The sequence below is a fragment of the Acomys russatus genome, chromosome 22 (assembly GCF_903995435.1).
Source record: "Acomys russatus chromosome 22, mAcoRus1.1, whole genome shotgun sequence".
NCBI classification, from domain to species: Eukaryota; Metazoa; Chordata; class Mammalia; order Rodentia; family Muridae; genus Acomys; species Acomys russatus.
In genome coordinates, this window is record NC_067158.1 from 30,211,585 (window position 1) to 30,227,311 (window position 15,727).

General features: G+C 46.7%; 1 protein-coding gene across 1 annotated transcript in view; it reads right to left on the bottom strand.

Annotated features, from left to right (window-relative positions):
• The window catches only part of Clnk (cytokine dependent hematopoietic cell linker), a 72,083-nt gene extending 57,341 nt beyond the window's left edge, over nt 1-14,742 (bottom strand). Inside the window, exons 1-2 of the mRNA XM_051164995.1 lie at nt 14,629-14,742; nt 298-439 (exon numbers count right to left, since the gene is read on the bottom strand). Coding sequence (XP_051020952.1) covers nt 298-439; nt 14,629-14,742 — 256 coding nt within the window. The remainder of the gene's footprint in view (nt 1-297; nt 440-14,628) is intronic.
• Nucleotides 14,743-15,727: the final 985 nt, after the last annotated feature.

The following is a 15,727-nucleotide window of genomic DNA, read 5'->3' on the forward strand; positions in this document are numbered from 1 at the left end:
AAGTTTTCTCTTTCCCTGCTCTCTCCCACCACGCAGTCTCTAACCTCACAGGCCCATCTTCCTGCCTGTCCACTTCTCTCATGCTTCCAGCACAGGGACAGGTCTAAGGCTCAAGTAGAACGCTGCCCTGACAATGACAGTAAGCGGGAACAGAGTTTGACCCCATATGCTCCTCAGGCAGTCTCTAGAGGAGCTCTCTGGGGTTAGTTGTACCAGGAAGACTGAGTTTTAGAGTGTGAGCCTGTAATCACTACGCGACTCTGCACATGGATACCCATCATCAGAACCCCAGGCTACCTGCATATTCTGATTCCTCTATAGGTTTGGCTGGTAAAATCTTCATCAATGGCCATGCCTTTAGCAGCTGGAGCTCAGGGTCTTCATAATCATTGTCACTTTGGCATTTTCCTCCATCTGGGACAGCAGCCAAGTTCCTTCTCTAAGTGGGAGGAACATGGGAGTGAGCTCAAGGGTAGGAGCATGTGGACAAAGGTGGCACGCCTCAGTGCTGGCTCAGGGAGTGAGGGCGATGCTTTTGCAGCAGATGTTAAGATTCGGGGGTCTAGGATCTTACATAGAATGTAATTCTTGTCATAGAGAGACTTCTAAAGATGTCTTCCAAATATCCTCATCTCTTTGTTCTTTCAATCAAAGACCTATCTTGCTCTGTTGTGAGGGGATATGGCAGATAGAAGTTGTTAATGAACTGACTTTAAAACACAGAGGAGTCAGCCAGGCAGTGGTGGCATACGCCTTTAATCCCAGCACTTGGGAGGCAGAGGCAGGCAGGTCTCTGAGTTCAAGGCCACCCTGCTCGATAGATTTAGCTCCAGGACAGCCAGGGATACACAGAGAAACCCTGTCTCTAACAAACAAACAAACAAACAACTCAAACGAAACCAAACACCACCACCATCAAAAACCCAACCCAAACCGAAAAACTCCCAAACAAAAACAAGAAACCAAAACAACAACAACAACAACTACAAAACCCCTAGAAGATTCTAGGTTGGCTCAATGTTTTCATGAGCCCCAGAAATCAGAAAGGTAAACTGCCAGTGTAGTGAGATGTTACATGTGGAAAATCAAGACCCCGTGAGAATGAGGACAGCGTAGGGCTAATAAAAAGTTTGACCATGTCCCCTGGAGGGGGAGACCTGGTGGCACTCAGAGGAAGGACAGCAGGTTGCCAAGAAGAGACTTGATATCCTATGAGCATATACAGGGGGAGGTAATTCACCTCAGTCACAGTCATAGGGGAGGGGAATAATGGGAAAATGGGAGGGAGGGAAAAATGGGAGGATACAAGGGATGGGATAAACATTGAGATGTAACAAGAATAAATTAATAAAAATATTTTTAAAAAAGTTCAGCAAGTATATATGATCAATCCCATTAAAAGTGCAGTTTGTATGCAATGGTAATCATAATTAGCTTTAAAAAGATATAAATTACTAAGAACACTTTGAAATTTGAAAAGGAAAGAATGACTGCAAAATAGCAAGAAGAGCAGAACCCTTGGGTATCCTGTGCTCCGGAAGTGAAGCTTGTGCTAAAACAGCTGGAGGAATCCTGCCGATCATGTAAAAAGACATTAGTGAGTGCGAAGGGACTCACTGTTCATGAACTGAGGACCGATTGTTGTTAAAAGAATTCTTCAAAAATTGATGTACACTTTCAGTAGGATTCATGTAAAAATCCAAGCTGCGTTTCTCAGTAAACCGACAGAAAATTTCTAATGAAACTTGACAAACAGATGCTCAAATTCCTACGAAAATGCCACTACCCACCCCAATCACATCCAGGTACCAAGGGAAGGACAGAGAAGATGCCTGCAGTCCTTACCAACCCTTTGGCACCTCGATTGTGGACTGAGGTAAAATCATGACATTGCCAATGATCTGGATTCAATGCACCTAGGCCAGGGCATCTTGCTAGGGTAGCACAGGAAGGCTGCCAGGTCCTCATCACAGGTCTCGGGTCTGAAGCTCGGAGGTGGCAGGAAGGGAACTAGGTCATAACGCATAAACTCTCGAGTTGCCGCAACCCTTCCTGAGTGTGCGCCTTCGGGTTGGGTCTGCAGCCAGCCAGCAGCTGCTCTGTGTAAGCATGGGCCTGGCAACCATCATATAGAGCCATCAGGAGTCACTTTTACTCCCTGCATCTCAGAATGTCCAACTTTACCTAGAACTGACCTTAGTCTTCATTTGAGCCTAAGGCCCTCCACCTGACCCCAGCCCCTCCACCCAGACCCCTGCCCCCTCCATCTGACCCCAGCCCCTCCATGTGACCCAGCCTCTCCACCTGACTCCAGCTCCTCCACCTGACCCAGCCTCTCCACCTGACCCCAGCTCCTCCACCTTACCCAGCCTCTCCACCTGACCCAGTCCCTCTAGCAGACCCAGCCCCTCCACCCGACTCAGCACCTGAATTAAAAATTATCCTATATCTTGAGATGAAGGTAGAGAGTTCAGGGCATTGCACAGATGGATCACTCACTACCCAGTCAGCAGAGTCATGGATGGACAGTGTGGGCCTCAGTGTGGATCCTTACTCAGCAGAGAGAATTCTGCTTCACAGATGGGGCAACCCTGGAACTCTTTTTTTGGATCTTCAACATTTTATAGTCAAGGGTTTAAAAAAAAGTGTAAAATTGAAGTTGTTGCTTTAGAGCCTTGACTGTATTTGTGGTTTTCCATAGTAGATTATTGATATATGGTTGATGAATAAAATCATCGAGTTTAATAAGGCTGAGGATATAATTATCCCTAAGGGTGTGATTTAAAAATATTTATGCTGTAATTTGTCTTGTTATTAGGGTTCAGCTTCATCCACTCTTGGCTTAAATGGCCAGATACACACTTTCATGGGTGACCAGAGTAGTTAGCTACAACTACATATGCTTATCAAACCCGGAAGTGGAAGTAAGACTACTTATGCACAAAATCCCTCTCAGTCAAGGGGCAATGTCAGAGAATGTTGGAATCTGGGGAGGAGCAAGTCCGGCCAGCAGCACTCTGCTGCTTCTCTCTGGAAAGGTAGAGAGCCATGGGGGAGCCTAATTTCTAGGTAGGTATCAGGGCAGGAGAAACTTGCCAGGTCAACCTGTGGAAGAATCTTTGGGATCCCACCTGTCTCAGAGCAAGGGTGCAGAGCACCGATTTGTAAGCAGTGTGCTCCGTGGAATAGCTGGAAGACAGGGCGAGTCAACAGCTTTACCTTTCAGTGTGCTCGTCCACATACCTAAGAAGTCCTCTACAAGGACCAAACAAGTCCTCCCCAAGGACCGAACAAGTGCTCCCCAAGGAAATTCCAGGCAGGCCATGTGTGAGCTGGGGACTCGGGCCAGTTACCAAGATCATGTTTAACAGGTCCTGTGGTGATCAAACTGGAGCAGGGTGAAAGAGCACAGCTTGGTCACCCACAGGAGAGGTGCTAAATCACCAGGCACAGAGGTGCATGGTGGCCTTGGAGCTGCTCCTCAGAGCCCTGGCATCACCACCATGCAGCTGGCCTTCTTGTTGGGCCTTCAGAGATAAACTGGGCTCAGATGGGTCATTTTGGTTGGGAGAGTGTTGGTGACTGCATGGCTGTGTTGCCACTATGTCCTAGACCCAAATTGTAGAGGTCATGGTCTGGCAACAGGAAGGTCGTTTTGTTTCCCTGATGCATGCAGATGGAGGTGACTAAACCAGTTTATTTGGCCAGAGGCCAACGATTCTTGGCATTTGTCCCATGACTAGGGCCAAGGACATTGGATACTTTTTTTTGGCTGATGTCTTGAGTGAAGCAGAGCCTAGTGAAACTATGACTGGATGGCACACAGTGCAGGGACCGGTGGGCATGGCCTTCCGAGTCACACCTGGAAGTGAGTTTAGGGAGGGGGTGCAGGCGTGGGGCTCCTGGGGGGTGCAATGTATAGAAGGACATTACTAAAGGGCACCATTTGCATCCAGTAAACTACTTCTAGTATTTTCTATGGAAAGCTTGGGACCTGCTAGAAGAACCAAAGACATGAACTAGAGTCAGTGTCATCTCATCCTTTTGCTGGTGTTCATGAGCGCAAGAGGTGGCAGGATGCAGAGTCCTGGCTGCTGTCACCATCACCTAGGGATGGAGAGAGTGGACTCTGACATCTAACTCACTGACCATAGGCGTGGCTACAAATGCCATGTTTTTCTGTAGCTTGGGGCGGGGGGCCTCGCTTTAAATATAATTGGTCGCATCTGTCTCTGACTTAGTATCCATTACATGTCTCTCTCTCTCTCAGGAATTCAAACTTCAGGCTTGATATTTTTACCCATGAGCCATTTACATAAAAACAAACACTGTGTGTGTATGAGTGTATGTGCATGTGCACATGTGTATTCATGTGTATGTGTGCATGTGTGCTCATGGGTAATGGTCCATAGCTTTAATTAAAAATTTAAAGGCACATGTCAAATACTAACAAGCCAATTTTTCAGTTATCATCTATAGCCTTATAAAATATGTAAATCATATCAATAAATAATTTAACACAATTACTTATAATGTTTGATATTTGAGCTAATGTTTTAATTTTTAATCTTTTTCTTTAGCTGTTAAAATTCTGGCCAGTGCTTCTAGTAGCTTCACCAAATGCTCATATGTCCAACAATTTCTGTATTATCAAATGTTTAGTGTAATTTCAACATGTGGTTATTTAAACTCTGTTATAAAATATCAGTGGGTTTGTTGAAATGTTGGTCTGAAATGTATGTTGCTTCTTTGTTTTAAATCCTCCAACATGGAATTCTAGGATTAAAAAAAAGAGGTATTTTTATATTATTAAGGGAACATCATTGTAAAATTACCTTTCAAAAAGTTTGTTTCAATTAAGAATTTCACCATGAATGTTGCAAAGCCCCTGTCTTGGGACACACTCGCCAGCCCTGTGTTTTAGTGTTTTCACCTCTGTCAGCCTTAGTAATGACCCTTACAATTCGAACAGGGGCTGAAAGCTGGTTCTCCTCCCCAGAAGGGAGGGCCACTGGGAAGAAGCATCTTCCTTTTTCAGTTTACCACGTGACATAAAAAAGAAGCCCAAGGGGTTGGGAATTTAGTTTAGTGGTAGAGCGCTCGCCTAGCAAGTGCAAGGCCCTGGGTTCACTCCTCAGCTCTGAAAGACAAACAAACAAACAAAGACAAAAAAGAAGCCCAAACAGCAGTACTTGCTTTGTAAGGATCAGAGACTGACAGTTAAGGAGCGTAGCAACACCAGACTTACTTGATCCGGAACTGGCTCCCGACACCGCCCTGCCAGAAAACACAGATCACTTGTCAGTGCAAACTCAGTGCCAGCTCACAGCACTCAAAAACCTGTGCCCTTGGCTCCTCCAGGAAGCTTGTGTGATTTTCAGTTCTTTTTTGTGACCCTAGTGCACTTCTCATGTCTCATATTCTAGCTATTGGTCAGGTGGAGCAGAGCGTGGGAAAGGGGTACAAAAATCAAACCCCAACTCAGGGGGACTATGGAGGCAAAAAACTCTCTCTTCCCAAAGCAAGTCAGCCTTCTCTCTCAAAGAGACTTAAATGCTGGGTGCAGTGGCACACCCCTGAAATCTTAGCACTCAAGCGGGAAGGTGGAAGCAGGAGGATCACAAATTCAAGGCTAATCTAGTTGTATAATATGACCCTGTTGTAAGAAAATAAAATTGTGTGTGATAGTGCTAGAACCTGCAAGGCCCTGGGTCAGTCTGTGTCACTGAGGTAACTGCAGCAGACAGGGCTGAGGAAATAGCTCAGTCAGGAAAGTGTGTGCCTGGCAGGCCTGAAGACCTGACCCTGCATGATGATGATGTCTGCTTGAAAATTCCAATGTCCTGGGCTTAGGGTCAGGGTGGAGACAAGCCCATCTCTGGGCTCCCTAGCCAGTCGGCCTGGTTTACTTGGTGAGCTTCAGGCCAGTGAGAAATCCTGTCGCAACAAAACAAAACCAAGCAAAAATGGTGAGTGCGTTCTGAGGTGTTCTCTGGATTCCACACACATGAGCACACACACAAACACAAGCCTATCTTCTCTGCACTACACAAACTAGAAAACAGACATCAGCAAACAAATGGAAAAACCGGGAGGACCGATGGAGGAGGATCCCACAGCATCTGCCCCTACAGTGAGACTGCACAGCTGAGGAGAAGGCCCAGCACAGCACATTTACAAAGCTCTGTCTGTGCACCTGCCGCTGCAACCAACTCTGTGGACAGAGCTCCCGTCTCTTCATGAATCTGTCCCCAGCTCCAGCCACATGTCCCAACGCCTAGAAATTGAGCCACTGCATTTTAAATAGACCAATGTAGTTCTGTTGAGGTTTCTCTCAGCTCCCTGTTTGGACTCATGAAAACGGCTTTGCTCAGGCAGCCTGCTCAGTAGGCTGCTCTCAAATTTACCCTCAGATTATACAAAACCACCTAAGAGCTGCTTGTAAGAGTGAAGAACTTGGGTTCTCCTAGACTGAATGCTCCTTAGCTATGTGGTAGTTTTGCAGGTATTAGTCTGTGTTGAGGAATATAAATGACTTTAAAAATTACATCTTTTTTATTAGCATATGTGTGAGACATTTCCTTAGGCGTCACGCCCGGCAATGGCGAGCTTCTTAGGAGTGAGCTCGCTTTGACTCAATGGCAAGCACTGTTTCTAAAAATGCATGCTCTTCCCTTTTCTTTTGGTGGCTGGGAGCTTTAGGACTCCTTATGTGTGGTCAACCCATCACTGCTCCACAGAGAACTGTCGGGTCTCACTCCCGTCCAGGCTCAGTGTTCCCGGGTCCCCCAAATGTGCTTCATGCCATGTTCCCTCTTTGTTTGCCTGAGTCTGACTCACCTGTAACTCTCACACACCCTTAGCTTCCTGTGCTAAATATCCATTGCTATCTGCTGTCCTTGCTTTTTGGAGCTTCTGTCTTGGACCACATAGGCCTCATTAATCTCACTGAATCTCCTCCACGACACACATAAAGACAGGCAGCATGCGATGAATTCCTTGTGGTGAATCTACCCGTCTTATCTAGGTAAGATCGCCTTGTTCTCATATGTCAGATATTTCTAACTGTGCTCCTATTGGGGCACAGTTTCCCTAACAGGCCACTTTGATCCCCAGTGTTTCGTCTTAGTAATCTTCCATCCTTGCCCCACACTCTGAGTCTGGCCTGTGGATTCCCATGTTTGCTGTTGTTGCATTCCTACTGAAGCCACTCTCTCTCTGCACAGCACACTCCTCTTGCTGTAGTTCCTCTCCTGTCCTTATGGAGGTGGAGACAGTCAGCAGTTTAAAGATATCTCAAAGCCTTTTTATTTGTGACAGTTTCTTCTCCCTAGACTCTACACAAGAGACTGCCCTTAAGGCCTCCGTCCTCTTTTGCTTCAATGACACAGTGAATTTTGGTCTGTCTGTCTAGAATAGTTTTCCCTCAAATTTACCTGTGCCTGTATCGTTTCTGGTCCTCAGGTCCCACTTAGAACACCATCTCCCTTGGTGACATCTCTGGACACCAAGCCCAGCTCTTAAGTCAAAGAGCATAGTTCCACTCTGATTCCTTGTCTGTCAGTGGTGGCTCTGCAGGCTCACTGCCTTTCCCTTCCTAGTGGGTACTCTGCTAGGGCACACTTCCCAGCTGTCTGGGCACTGGTCAGGCATGGTCTGAGTGGTATCTGCTGGGATTTGGAGAGGTGAGGTAGATGTCACTGAGGATGGCTATACCCTGCTGGGCCCTGCACATGACAGTTTTGCTTTAGTAGTGGCAGAGATAGGGACAGAGGGCCCCAAGGTCCTGAGGTATCTTGGAAGGTGTTAGGAAAAGGTGCATTCACATCTCATTGGGACGTGAGCAACAAAGCTGCCTTGGTTTTGTTTTATCCTGACATTTGTAGTCCATATAGATGAGAGTCCTAACTATTTAATACATCCTTTTACATTTCTCCATAACATCCAGGAATGAAGCCAGTAAATACATTTTATAATCACATATCATGATGCCTGCCCATTGATAACACCTACAGCCCAGGATAGCATATGATACATGGGTGGTATACGGTGAGTGCACAGCACAAGAAGTGTCTTGTCATATACGACATGTGGCTCAGTGGAAATATTCCAGACTGGGGCCAGTGACAGACTCTCAGGATATCATTGCTACATGAACTTGGAGTTGACCTTCGCTCTAGCCAGGCTCCAGATATCCACTACAGTGACTCCATCTTCCAGGAACTCAAGCACTGACTGATACTGTAGATTAGACATGAGTGCTGTGGTTCTACTGAGGGGTGAGGCCTAATCATTGGACATGTGCCCTTGGGAGGGATTTTGGGGGCCCAGACCTTATCCTTTCTCTATGTGTTTCCTAGCTGACAAGAGGGGAGATTCACAGTGTGCTCCCTGCTCTGCCCTTCTTGCCACAAGTCTAGAGCAACAGAGACAACTGACCATGTTGAAATCTCTGAAAGTAGGAGTCCAGACAAACTCTTCTCCTCTTGTGCTAATTGTCTCAGGTACTTTGTCACAGTGGCAAAAAGCTAACACACCTGGCTAGAAGGAGGAGGAGGAGGAGGAGGAGGAGGAGGAGGAGGAGGAGGAGGAGGAGGAGGAGGAGGAGGAAAATCGAGAAAGGAAGCTGCCTAGTAATTTTCCACATGGACTCCCAGACGTGAGGGGTGCCATGAGGATCTGGGGAGTCACCCATTCCCCATAGCCCCCGATCAACTGCAGGGAACACTTAACTCCTGTGTGCCCCCTCAAGAAAAAAAACATTCTTTTACAAAGAACATTCCTTTGTAAGTTATTTTTAAGAGGGCTGTGAAGATCAATTTGTGTGATGTAAAATGCAGGGGTCTGCAGGCAGCAAACACTCCAGCCCTACAGGCATTGACTTCCACGACTGTACTGTTGGTTCCAGAAGCAGAGCCAAGGATGGTGAAGGCACATGGCCAACACCTTACAGGGTAAGGTCCCGGTGTTCACGGCATCTGACTTATCTCAGGTGTTAAACGATGAGCTATGAAAGGAAAGAAAGGAGGGGAGATGGACCAAAAGGTGAGGCCCTCTGTAAACCTGAGAAACACAAGTCTTCATACACATTTCTATGGTGCCATTCATTCAACTTGAATTTCGAGAACCACTGACAAAGAAGTTGCTGCCTTTGCATAACATATCAGTCCTTCAAGTCAGACATAGACACTCATGTTCTGTTCTCATGTAGATTATCCTGGAAACACAGGTTTCTGGAACTGGTCCATCTTCTAACTTATCCCTGTTGGTTGCCATGGAGATAGCTACTTTTGAGGCTACCGGAGCAGGTCCCAGGACAAGGATATGCTTATGTAATAAATGAAATGCGAGGCCCGCAGAGCTTTAGAGCTGTCTTTGCCTTCAGGAAGTGGGACCACTTAGCAGGTCTCAGATAGGTTCCTTGTCTGAGAAAAACCAGCTTCCGCTTTGGCTTCTGTTATAGGAGACTTGGGGATGGAGAGGAGAGGGAGGAACAAAGCTTCAGGTTGAGTCCAGGGCCACAGGCTGCTGGTTAGACTTAACCAAATATGCATAGAAAACGGAAGGCTCAGAGAAGGCCTTCCGCCCATCTCTGAATGTGACACAGCAAAGGCATCTGGGATCTCCCTGGATCTACTTGCCACTTGAAGCCTGCCACGTTCCTGGCCACGTGGTGTGCTGACTGTGACCATGAGTCCAAACCCTGGTCAATGTAATTTAGGAAGAGAATCACCTCACAGCTGCCAGGATCCTTTCTTAACCTGTGACTCACTTTTGAGGGAGCAATAAGATGGTGGAATGTTTGGCTATGTAAAGCCTTTCAGAAGCAGAGATACCCATGGACCCTAGGCAGGTTATTTCTGGATTTGCCTTATGTAAGGAAAAAAAATATATAACAACTGTTTCTCATGCTTTAGCCTCTGTGAAGTTTTTACATGTCTTGCAGCCTTTAATGTTTTAGCTCCTTGGAGCTGTGAGCTTTGGAGTTTGTCAGTAACATAACGGAGCCCCTAAGCAAAGCTAGGAGAAAGGCAAATGCGTTCCAGTGGAGGATAAAGGGATGCTGCAGCAGACCCTGACCTGTCACTTCCTGACTGCACGGGCCTAGGCCACCACTGATGACTGGTTCACTGTTGTCACTCCATAGGATAGTCCAACAGTGTGTATCCCGAATGGAAGCTGGGAAGGTTTAGTGCATGTCATCAAGGTAGAAAATCACTTCACAGCTTCCAGGCAGTGTGTGATCCCTTGGCTCAGCGCCCACAGACAATGAGCTGGCTCCTGTGTTTTGTCTTTTCAAGCTGAGCCCCGCAGCAGCTTGGAGTTTCTCACTCAACCCATGTCTCTAGCCCGGATTGCAGCCCCAGCCTGGGAGCTTGCTCCCTCTGGTGCTCATTTGAAAGTTACCCGTGTGGCTTTCCTAGCATTCAAGTCCTTTGACATCCAAATGCTGACCTCCCACAGATATGCTTTAAGCCAGATCCTCCTCAGCAGTGAAGCTCAGGGATTCAGTAATGTCTGATGATGCCTTTTGTAGTGGATGAAAGACAGGACAGTATTGTTGCCTGTACAAGCCCAAGTTTATAGTGGTGGGTTTGAGCTCATCCCTACTGCTTTCCTGTCAGCCTGCCTACCTAATTTATGGGCCCAGTTAATCTTGTAGCCCCCCTCCCTCATCTCCTCCCAGTCCCACCCGCCCTCCCTCTTTTGCCCAACTCCTCTCCCCTGGGGGAGCCCTCCTCCGCACCTACCAACTGACCCCAACCTATCAAGTCTCATCTGACTGCCTGTATCCTCTTCCTCTGTGGTTTGGGAAGTGTTCAATGAGTGGCCAATAGAGTGCATGTCAGAGGCAGCCCCTCCTCCCCATACCATGGGGCTCACATGGAAACTGCAGCCCATTGACTACACCTGAGCAGGAGTTCTAGGGCCTCTCCACGCATGGTCCTTTGTTGGGGCCCAATTAATCGTATTTGTATGTGAGTAAAATAAAATCAGTCCTCCAGCTAAGCTAAACAAGATTCTAAGATGCCTGGCATGCATCAAGGAGAGAGGAGAGAGACTTGCGTCTTTCTGGGTCTCCCAGTTTTATTTGATGATCCACGGCCCCTTACTTTGATACCAAGAACTGGCACTTTGGAGTCTCAAACAGAGAGGAAGCTCATTAGGAGCCTGAGCACAACCCTGATGTTCTCACCCGAGGCTCCTGGAAAGTCGCTCCCTTCTTTGAGTTTTCATGTCTCCATCTGTGATGCGCAGTGCTTGGTTGGGTCTCTCACACTTTAGTGTTTTATTTCTCAGTTATTATGGCTGTCACATTGGACCATCTATGAATCAGTGGTAACATGGCTTTTTGGATAGACAGGTGAATGAATGGATGGTGAAGGAGAGGCAGCCCACCTAGACTCCTCACAGCTATGCAGAAACCCCAGCCTAAAACTCTGCCTGTCTAGACCACCAACAGAAGGTGGAGGCACTCAAGATACCTCGAGTTTTCTTTTCTTTCTTTCTCTCACCAAGCAACTCTCTAAAGAACATTCTAGAACGACCTGCATTGAAATTATCTTCCTAAGGATAACGCTTCCTTGGCTTATGCGGAGGCCTGCCAAAGTGTAAACCCGGAGGTGAGCTGTAGATTTTATGTGTTGCTGCTGTGATTCTAAAGTACACTGAATTTTGAAGGCGACTCTATTAGTCTTTGGGTTCACCAGTCTTTGGATGATCCAAAACTGTGTCTTGTGCTTCCGGGAATGTGGTGAGGGCCTCTTTTCTAGCTCAGCTGATTTGTTCCCGTTCACTAGTGTTGTGAAGTCTTGGGGAGTCTTGGAGAGTCTTGGACTGATAGAGCCTCTGGTTCTTAGCTCAGTTACTGCAATGCCTAAAATGGTCAGCAGGGGTCGCTGGAGGCCCACACATTTTGTTCCTGCTGGTTTGCCTTCTAGTCTTACTTTTCTTTTAAAGTGGGAGGGAAAAAAAAAAAAATCAAGCTTTAGTACTTGTTATGCTAGAAAACTAAAAGAAAAAAGAAAACCCAAATGTTTCTAGAAAAATGAAATTCTTGTCTCTTTAATAGAATCAACAAATATCTTGCTTTCTCCCAACCCAAAGCCTATGGGGACTTTGGACAGAGGGACACACTTTGTAAATAAGGCAGTCACTCCTCTGGGATTTCATCCCTCAGGCACCAAAAGGCGATAACTCACAAGCTGATCTTGTTGGACAGTATAACACCATGCATGCCTCTGAGGAGGCAGCTACATTGACACATCCCAGAATGTGTCTATTTTTTTCCAGGCCTGGAGGAATCTGTTAAACATTCAGTCGATAAATTGTTCCTACTATATAAAGGTGAATGTTTTGTGGAAGAAATTATAAGACACAGATATGAAAGAATGAGAAGCAATGTCACTTTACTGACATAACTCATAAAAATGTTTGATTGCAGACATCCCCTCACCGAGACATGCAGATAGAAATAGATACATACAGACACCTACAGTGACAACCCGAGAAAGACAGATACATGTACACACACACACACACACACACACACACACACACACACACACACACACACACAGAGACACACAGATATAGAGATACGCACAGATACAACACAGCAATATGCTGATGTATCTTTTCATATTGTAAACATTGGGTGAGATACACACACACACACACACACACACACACACACACTTACACACATACTCACACTCTTCACCATGTTCTTCATCAATTTACCTGTTCACATTATGCAAACCATTAAAAAAATTTTTTTTTTTTTTTTTTTGCCAGCTCTTTCACAAGCTGTCAACAATTTTATGGGCACGGGCAGGCTTCTCAATCCTCAGTCAAAATGGCTGCAAGGCATTCTCTTCCATGGATGGCCTACCATGTTTTGCAATGCAAATACCATGAAGAACCTATAGGGATGTGTGGCTGTCCTGAGACAGCCGTTCTCTGGTGTCAACCTTTGTGCATATCCTTAGTTAGTTACATCTAGTCTGTTAGGGCGTTTTAGACATCTGAGTGGTCTATGGTAGCACCTATGTCTGGGCAGGCCTGGACATATTTATCTGAGTTGACTTTTTATTTTTTAGTTTTTCAAGACAGTGTTTCTCTGTTATACAGAGCTTTGGCTGTCCTGGACTCCCTTGGTAGCCCAGGCTGGTCTTGAATTCACAGAGATCCACCTGTCTCTGCCTCCCAAGCGCTGGGATTACAGGAATATGCCACCATGCCCTGCTCTGAGTTGACTTTTTAAAAAAATCTCCTTTCTTTTCCTCTTGTTTCTAGAATGTTGTTAATGGAATATCCACTTTTCAGTTTTTCTCTGCTTCTAACCCAAGATGGAGGAGACAATTCAACTAACTACATTCACATGGTATTTCTCTCACATGGTTTCTGAGTTACCAGCTAATGTATCTCCCCCCCCCCCCCCCCCCCCCCCCCCCCCCCCCCCCCGCCGACAAAATGCCTTCGAGTGCTGTAGTTTCTTCAAGGACTCCCAGGGATGATGGGAGAGGATGAAGGATGGGAAGAAGATTGTGTATTTGAGACCAAAGACTCCAGCATGGTTTGGTGGTATGCACTTTTGGAGGACTCAGACCCAGAAGAGAACTTAGTGGGGGGCAGATTGAGTGCTAAGAACCAGGCACTATTCAGCCTCATACTTCACTTTGGGACTGAACTTTGGCTTTTGTGCTGCTTTGTTGCAGCCCGTGCTGAGTGCACGGTGCACACTGCAAGCTGTCCTGCAAGAACCTCTGCACGCTCGGCACAGGGCTGTCCGCGGTTCATTCAGGCCTTTGAACATTTCTTCTAGCCTAGTGCTCATTTTTCTCTCTTACTTGGAGCCTCACAAGCAAGTCCCAGTTGTTAGTGGGGTTCCGTGGGACTTTCCATTTTCCTGCTGCACCTATGTTTTAGGGGCGGGAAACCTACACTAGAGTTTAGTTGCCTGGATGCTGTTGAATAGCTTAGATCCCAAACTTGGGCTCAGAGTGCAGCACTCTTGCCCGAGGCTGCATAAGTAATGAGTGAGCACCAGGATCCCCACACATTTGCAAGTCTGTGGGCTTGACAGGCCAGCTGTGCTCTTGGACAGCTGCAGGAAGAGGCTGCAAGAAGCTAATGCATGTTACCGGGTGGCAAAGTTATGAGAAACACAACCATCTGAGATGAATGCATTTCCCGGAATCTAGGCTGACATGTGTAACTTGCCTGTAATCCAGAACTACATGGGAAGTAATGCTCCAGATATCTGAGGCTAGACCACAAGGAGCCTGTAGCTTCTGTTCTGGGCCATTGAGTTGCTGTTCTTTGGGCTTTCCATCTTGAGATGCATGCGTTCTCTTAAAAACCTGCCACCACCCTGGAGCCCAAATTAGGGGCTCTAGTCTTTCTGTTGTCAGTGTCCAGGCACCAGCCACCTTAGTGAAGGACCTCCCCTAGCTGTCTGGGTCTTTTCTCCACAGAGGCCCAGACGTCAGGGTTGTGCAGAGAGAGACAGTCATTGCTCCTTCACACTTGTGACAGTAAAAGAAAAAGAAGCGAACAGAAAGGAAAGCCCAGTAGGCCAGGCTGACGTCTTCACCCTTTAGAGGACACGAACCCACTACTCACCTTTGGCACTGCTGAGGTGCGGCCATGACCTAGGGCAGGGAAAGGGGCACAAATGTGAGCGTCAGCTTCTGAATTCATCTCCAGCTCCAAAGGAGCGGCCGCCCCAAGATGCATTTCACCGGCCCTGCTGTGAAAATGGTGCATGCATGTCCATCTCTGTGCAGGTGCATAGGTGTGAGTGACCATGCCTATACAGTAGCTGCATGTGTGTATGGATGTGTTGGGTATGGATGAGCGTGTCTGTGGAGGTCAAAGGATAGCCCAGCTTGGTCCTACTACTTTCTGCTTTTAAAGAAAATGTTATTTATTTATTACTAATTAATTAATTAATTTATGTGGGATGGTACTCAGGTCCCTATGTTTGCTAGGTAGTTGTCTTCCCATCTGAGCAGTCACCTACCCAGTCTGTGTAATACAAACATAAAGTGAGCCCTTCCTGTTTGTATTACTGTAGGCTTGAAACAGCAACATGTTGTTAAGAGACAAAGTGGGAAAAGAGGCGGCATATAGCAAAGAGCGGGGGCCTTCCCCAGTCCCTGGCTGCACATGTCTCAGATGCTTTCTGGATGGTTTTTGTATCGATTCCCATTACCTCAAAGCCTTACCCGTTGAAAACGTGAAGTGGCTGCCCACTGTGCCTCACCACTGGGCTTCACATTCCAGCCCCACTTTACCCACTCAACCTTATTGCTCCTGTTTCGTTTCAGAGACAGCTATGGAGTTTGAGTAATTACATGCACCTCCTGTTTGGTAAATCCCTTGTGCATGTCTTTGTTCATTTTCTGATGATAAGTTCTTGGCATAGTCACAAATGTCACCCTTGGAGAGTGTCCCCTTGGGTACAAGTTTTCCTTAGATTTGGGCTCTGGTTTGAAAAGCCCCAGGGCAATGGAAAGCTGCTGCTTCCGTGAGCTGACTTGTTTGCGCCTTTAATAACCCCTGGCTGTCTCCGCACACCTTCCCTCCGAGGCGCTCTAAGTGCGTCACAGCTGCAATTAATTGAGCATCGCAACACACGTTGCGTGTAAATATTTATGAGTCCTATCTTGTGGCTGGGACGTCAGGCACACGATAGTTAAGCGATGAAGCCTCAGTAACC